Source organism: Lolium rigidum, chromosome 7, assembly GCF_022539505.1.
Source record: "Lolium rigidum isolate FL_2022 chromosome 7, APGP_CSIRO_Lrig_0.1, whole genome shotgun sequence".
In the NCBI taxonomy this organism is placed as follows: domain Eukaryota; kingdom Viridiplantae; phylum Streptophyta; class Magnoliopsida; order Poales; family Poaceae; genus Lolium; species Lolium rigidum.
Genome location: NC_061514.1, coordinates 280,788,551 through 280,795,966, shown reverse-complemented (window position 1 = coordinate 280,795,966; position 7,416 = coordinate 280,788,551). Strand labels below are relative to the sequence as shown.

At 41.8% G+C, this 7,416-nt stretch overlaps 1 protein-coding gene across 1 annotated transcript; it reads left to right on the top strand.

Annotated features, from left to right (window-relative positions):
* Positions 1 to 5,169: 5,169 nt before the first annotated feature.
* LOC124672831 lies at positions 5,170 to 6,537 on the top strand. The gene is made up of 5 exons (XM_047208997.1): positions 5,170 to 5,433; positions 5,517 to 5,603; positions 5,687 to 5,794; positions 5,895 to 6,095; positions 6,175 to 6,537. The coding sequence occupies exons 1-5, from the start codon at positions 5,170 to 5,172 to the stop codon at positions 6,304 to 6,306; spliced, it is 792 nt and encodes a 263-aa protein (XP_047064953.1). The 3' UTR covers positions 6,307 to 6,537.
* Positions 6,538 to 7,416: the final 879 nt, after the last annotated feature.

The following is a 7,416-nucleotide window of genomic DNA, read 5'->3' as shown; positions in this document are numbered from 1 at the left end:
AGATAAATGGAACAACCACCCCCTTTGAGGAAGAAGGGAGACTTATATAGGTCCCCTAGAAAACTACGCATTGCAACCAATTTACCCCGGAATTTTCAATACTAGAAGGGTCAGAAAATTATGGCTTGCAAGATTGATTTCCAAATTTCCAGAACAATTTCCAAACAAATAACAAAGAGGCACACCACGCCGGTGCAACTGAGTAAAACACACCATAATTTTTTGTCCGGAAATTTTGGTGTTCAAGCCGGAAATTTTGGCCTGATCACATCATAAATTCCCACCTATAAAGGGAAGATATAGATAAAACTAAAACGTCAATATCCTTAGCATTCGGACTCCAATTTCAATGAACTTGGGCCCATTTAGATTATAAAAATACTCTACAAGATCATGCATAGAAACATCATAGTCTAACAAAGAAGTACAACTCTTCCAGATGAAAGGTTTGACCTCTCTATAAAAGATGAATCGAGAAAATCTCCAATATAAAAAATGCAATAAAATATTCAGACAAAATCTTTTTTATGAATTTGAGCATGTATTGAAGATAATCACACGATCTAAAACATCACATGGATAAAATTCAAATAAAACCAAGAAAGATGATGCCAAGGATACAAAGGTTTGAGCTCTCTCCGCAAGATACAATCAAGTTACCCGCTTGATATTACGACTATCTATCCTATAACACGGTCTTCCTACTAACATCATGAGACTGATAAAAATATAAAACAAGTCAAGATCATACATTTGCCTTGCCAATATTCCACATGATCTAGATGATGATGATCATGCCCTCCTCAAGTTGGATCACCTTTCTTGATTGTGGTGAAGTCTTGAATATTTCTTCCCCATACTCCACTATAGGAGAGCCTCATTTAGAGATATATTTACATGTTCATCATCACTACATGGATGACAATGTTCAAGAATATGATATATTTGAGATGGCTCATATTGAACTCGCACTTTATATTTTCTTCGTCATTATGTTATGTCTTGAAGGTACACATGAGATCTCACTCAATATTTTTCTTCAAGACATAATTTTCATATGTTCAACTCTCTCACGACCAACTGTTAAAAAAATCTCTCACGACCAATCTTTGGATCATTCCTCGAATAATATAATACAGTGGTCATCACTTAATCTTTGTCACTTTATTATTTTTTCAATCTTGAAGCCAACATATGGTTCAAGCATTGTCAATAGACAACCCTTCAAACATAATTTAACACAAACATTAGTCCTTAAAGATTGTCATTAATTTCTATAAACACACATGAGTGCTCCATGCTATTTCATATGTGCTTTGTGTAATGGAGTATGATGGCATTCAACATCTTCACTTTCCCTTTATTTATGGAATAATGTTGGTAAAAAAATGTAAATAGCACAAGCACATATGCCATATGTGTCGATCAGACAACCAGACACTAGAGAAAAAAATCTGACTATCTCCTGCACCATCTGGTCGATTGATCGAGTCGTGATAAGAGAGTAGTGTTTGATTGTAGCAATATCTTATGTGTTGTTATAGTTGTTACATGTATGAAAATTTAAAAAGATGCAAAAAAAAGAGCATTCCCAACACTTAAGAGTAAACAAATGCATACAAGGGTTTATAAGTCGGGTTAATTGGAGGTGTCACTGTTATTTCTGGCTATTTGAGAAACGCCAATGTAGCTTTCGCCTTTCAAAAAACGCCACTGTAATTCTCTATAGAATTCATAGATGACATTATGCTCACTTAAAAACACATATAGGTCAATATACTCCCGTATTTACCTTGTGTATGCAACATCAATATATGATCCCCTCCAACATGCCGGAATTTTTTTTGCAACATCAAAAGTCCCAATTTTACTAACCTTTCACCATTAATATTTTCAGACAACCTCATCACACCTGGCTTGGCATTGAAAAATGTGGCTCGCTGGAGAAGCACCGCTTTCAATCTCGAGATCCTTAGTATTTCACGAAAGTACCAGCTCAAGCAAAACATTACGATGAAAATATACTCTCATTGTAACTCACAGAAATACTATTAATTCATTGTAACAATTATCATGTGCTTTCATTTGTGACATCCATTGGTAGTGGAGAGGGACCAGCAGAGGCGGAAGAGATGCTCTTGTGGATGAGTGCAACTGTGCAAGGGCATGGAAGGCACCTTCACATAGTAGAAGTATAGAACTCACACGCACACAATTAGCCACAAATTAGTATCTGCAGAAGTACCGGCTCATGCAAAACTTTACGATGAAATATACCCACATGTGACTCACAGAAAAGTATACATTTATCGTACAAAAAAGAGATATGCATGTTTTGGGGGCCTATATTTTGCTTTTGGCAATTTGGCCCATACTTTTATGCAAACACAAGCATGATTTCGTTATAAATAGACCGAATCATTGAAGTACACACAGTGTATATATGGCGCGCGGCCGCGGGCGACCGAAAAACCGCACTCACAAAGTTGCTTGTCTCTTGCAAGAAAGCATGATGCTAGCGTAGGTATCCTACCGAATTCTCCGGTTCGATCTGCACCCAGATATATATGGTTAGGTTATCACGATCCAAGGATTCCATTCGCTGCGTGCTGCGTGCACTTGGATTTGACGTGTTTTGGCTTTTGCAGACTCGGCCTCTGCAAATCTGTTAGTCTCCTTTTCTTTCCAGCTTTCTCCATTTCTGCTCTCTACTTTTTTCATTTTTGTCGCTGGTTTCTACCTTTTCATTTCTGGAGAAGCCGGTGAAATGAAATCGACAATTTTTTCAGGATGAAAAGAGATGACGACCCACTCATTTTTGCTATACCGTGTGTCATTATCCTCTCATGAAAGCCACCACCATTCAATGGCTTAATTAGTTTAACAAAAACTGTTACGCAGTTAACAATGTTGGAGTACTCGTGGTCGGAGTACATATATACAAGTACTAGTCGTGATGTTATACGAGATAATTTGCGGAGTTCCAATTGGTATCTCAACCCATTACGGGCAAAAATCGTGGAAATTTCTTTTGTCGAAATATAGGATGGGATTTTTCCTGAAGCCCTCACCAAGACAAACTTAGTAGGACCAATGGTTAAAGAAACTTTTTTTTTGCATTGCAGCAATGCAATGGTATTAGTACAAGGTGGCAGCAATGCAATGGGTATTAGTACAAGGTGTCAATAAAATTGGAACATGAAATAAAATATAAAGCCAAACTTAAAATAGAACCATATGAAGAAGAAGAAAAATTATAAGAGGAACAAACCACGAGTATAAGAGGAGCACCAGTTGTTGCCCAACAAAGAACAAAGTTTAGACACATAAGAATCGCATGAACATCAAAGCCACCAGAAAAATCTAGAGACAACAATTTGAAGCTAATTTTGAGGAGTAAATGGAATAAATCTTTCTGGATGAAGGAACAAATATTTGTACACTAGGAACAAAAACAGACATCACATGACATCGAGGAACAAAAAATTGTGGAACTTGTTTTCTGTAATAACAAGAAGACATCTTTCTGAATAAAGGAACAAAAAGAAAAAAAAAAGGAAAAAGGTACATAAAAAGGAAAAAACAAAATAAAAATAGTAGGAAAAATGTTAAGATACATACCAAATATAAAAAATAAATAAAAGAATGGAAAGAACAAGGAGAATGCTTGGGTAGTAGAAGGCCGAAAGAACTCGTCCTCATATTCATCGCCCAATGCGGGACGAGTTCCGTCCACCTAAAGGAAATATCTTCATTGGTCATTTCTATTTGGACAAAAAACACGTCAAGTTATTGTTTTTTTTTCTATTGCTCATTTTTGAAAAAATTGAATATTTTCAAATTCTTAACATTCTAAAAAGCTATGTTTTCCTCAAATTTAAGATTTTATAATTTTGTTTTTTTAAATTGAAACATTTTTCAAACTGGACAATTTTAAAATTTGAAGAGTTTTTTAATTTGTAATTTGAACAATTTTAAAATGAGAATAAATTTCAAATCTGACCAATTTTCAAAACTGGAAACTACCGAAGAACCAGCAAAAATGAGAAACCAAGAAAAACCGAAAGAATCCTAAGGAAAGCAGTAGAAAACCACGAAAAACCGATGTTAACCTTCTAGAAGCTTTGTAAAACCGTGAAAAGGAAACCCTTAGGCCATGTACAATAAAAGAGGGTTAGATGGGTGTTTAGAAAAATAATTCAAGCTTTCTGCTAAGTACTTATGCTTATTTGTATATGAGAGATTTTTAGATAGGCATCTTTCTAGTACAAATAAGTACAAATGGTTAGACCAATAATATTTTATTTTCTAAATACACTCTAAACACCTCCTATTGTAAATGCCCTTATGTGGACCGGCACAATTAAAATGATTTAGTTGATGGAGCGCTGCAGCGGGTGATGCATAGGGTTTTCCTCATCTCTAGGGGTGTAAACGGATCGGATCGGATTGGATATTGCTATTACCATATCCTTTTGACGGATTCGGACCGGAGCGGATAATGATTGGATACGAATTCAAATGCGGATTATATCGGATTGCGGATATGGAACGGATTCGGAGCGGACTCGGATCGAAAGCGGATATTCGATAAAATACACATAAAATGAGAAATATGTTTCTTTTATGTAAAAATGTAAGCCAAAAGTGTAACACTAGACTATATCCAAAGCTGCACACTTGTTTGTATAACAAACCAACTTGCCGGTGGATACAACATGTATAGTTGGATCCATAGAGTTGTCTAGGTATTTGGGGTTGGGGCTGGACAAATTTTGTCGGATTATCCGCAAAAAGTGCCGGATAATCCGTAACCGTCATATTTTATCAATATCATATCCGTTACCGTATCCGTCGGATATTCGCTTGACCAATATCTGCATGGCGGATTCCTAAAATACGGATGCGGATTTGAAGCGAAAATTATTACATCCCTACTCATCTCGCTGGTGAAGGTGGTCAAAGAAAGTCTTAATGGGCCGAGGCCATATTGAAAAACCTTATGCGAAACGATGCCACAGGCCTAATGGGCCAATCTGCATACAGTCTGGTTACTACGGCATGTCCCCACTCCCGACCCGTCACGTGAGGAAAGCCGAAGGAGTGGTCTCCGTTGCGGCGCGCCAGCCAGCTTAGCCCCTAGCCATGGGCAGAGCACTACGACCGGCCATGGCCACGGGCTTCGCCGCGGCGTCGAGCACAGCTCGAAGCCACCACCTTCCATGGCCGCTGCCTGCCGCCTCACGCGCGAGGCTGGTCTGCGCCAAAAGGGTTTCTACCACCGGCGCTCCGCCACAGCCGTGGGCGCCGCGGCACGCCGTCACAACCACTTCCCGGGCGGCGGGGGCCGGGGCGCCGTCTTCGGCCTCGCCGGACGCCGTCACGTACTCCTCCAGCATCGACACCGACATGCCCCTCTACGAACCCCCCGGGGTAAGCGTCGGCATCGATCTCCGCAATTCCGCATTGGGGATTTGGGAAATTACAGCTCAAATCATGCGGTTTTCTTTCCGCAGGTGTCGTTCGACGAGTACCTCCAGGACCGCCCGCGCGTCTTCCGCGCCATGTTCCCCGACGAGAGCAGAAGCCAGCGGCTGAGCGATGTAAATTACTTACCGAAGAATTCTAATGTAGAGCGGCGGCGGTGTCGCGGCTGATGGATCGATTGGATTCTGTGTTGGTGCAGGAGGAGTGGCGGATCCAGATGCTGCCGCTGGAGTTCCTCCTCATCACCGTGCGCCCCGTCGTCGTCATGCAGCTGCGCAACCGCGGCGGCGTGCTCGAGCTCCGAATCGTGCGTGCATATACACACATACGCTCATCTATCTATGCACAGAATGTTGGACTGGCACACTGGGTGAACTGAAGTGCGTGCTTTTGGATTGTGGATGCAGACGGAGTGGGAGCTGAGGGGGCTGGAGAGCGGCTACGCGCCGGCGAGCTTCGACCTCGGTGTGCGGGGGTCGCTCTACGCGGACAGGGGCCGGCGCCGCGGCTCCCGGCTGAGAGGCCACCTCGAGATCTCCATCACCGTCGCCCTCCCGCCGCCCCTGCGGATCGTGCCGGAGGGTGTCCTGCGAGGCGTCGCCGAGTCGGTAAGATATATTCATCTGTTATTTCCGAGAAGATTAGTATCGTTAGTTCCGAGAAGATCTGAAAGGTTGGATTGTGCAGGTTCTGTCGACCCTTGCCGAGAGGATGAAGCGGGACGTGGACGTCGGCCTCGTCGCCGACTTCAGGAGGTTTCGGATGGAGAAGGCGGCGTCCAGAGCGGCGGCGGTCGTGAGAGCAGACAGAGAAGCCTGAACTTTAGGCTCAATTTGTTCTTCTTTCTGACCAAAGTATCATCTCCGGGTATTCGTTTCAAGGATTCTTTTGTAAGATCCTAAGATGTTGCGTGCGGTACATAAATGCATCGCCTGTGTAGAGTGTGAAATACATGTTGATCCTTGCATCGAGAAATCTTGAAACAAAATGCATGATCTCCAGAAATGGACTATCATGGGCTATCATGGATTCATCGGAGAATTCAATCTTCTTCTGGAGGCCAAAGACAAAAGTAACCGGAAGAACCTCACTAGGCCTATATATGACGGGGAAATTGCACAAGTTAGTTGATGATCTCTTACTCAACGATATACTCCTGAATGGTCGAGCTTTCAATTGGATGAACGACAAGCGGAGCACCACTCTTAGCAAGATCGGCGGGGTTCTCGGGTCAGTCGAGTGGTATTCTTTCAAGGTATATCCTCAAATGTTTTAGAACACTGCCCACTTCTTTTGTCCAGGGTGTTCAATGCTTACAAGTGCAAAAGATTTCTAAGGAAGGCTTCCTTGAGCTTGTCAATGAGGCATGGAACGGTGGTGAAGCCAAAGATGCGAGGAACCCGATCTGTCTTATCGACAAAAGAACTGAAACAAAATGTATGTTTAGGATCTTACAAAATGCGTGATCTCCAGAAATAATTTACACCCGGGCCATGGGCTATCATGGATTCATGGGAGACTTCAATCTTCTTCTCGAGGCTGAAGAAAAAAATAACCGAAGCCTCACTAGGCCTATGTATGACAGGGAAATTCAGCAAGGTAGTTGATGATCTCTTTCTCAAATATATACTCCTGAATGGTGGAGCTTTCAATTGGACGAACGACAAGCAGAACACCACGCTCTGCAGGTTCGGGTCAGTCGAGTGGCATTCTTTCAAGGTACATCCTAAAATTGTTTGGAACACTGTCCAATTCTTTTGTCCAGGGTGTTCAATGCTTACAAGTGCAAAAGATTTCGTTTTGAATCATACTGCCTATCTAAGGAAGGCTTCCTTGAGGTTGTCAATGAGGCATGGAACGGTGGTGAAGCCAAAGATGTGAGGAACCTGATCTGTCTTATCAACAAAAGAACTGAAACAAACTGCCAAG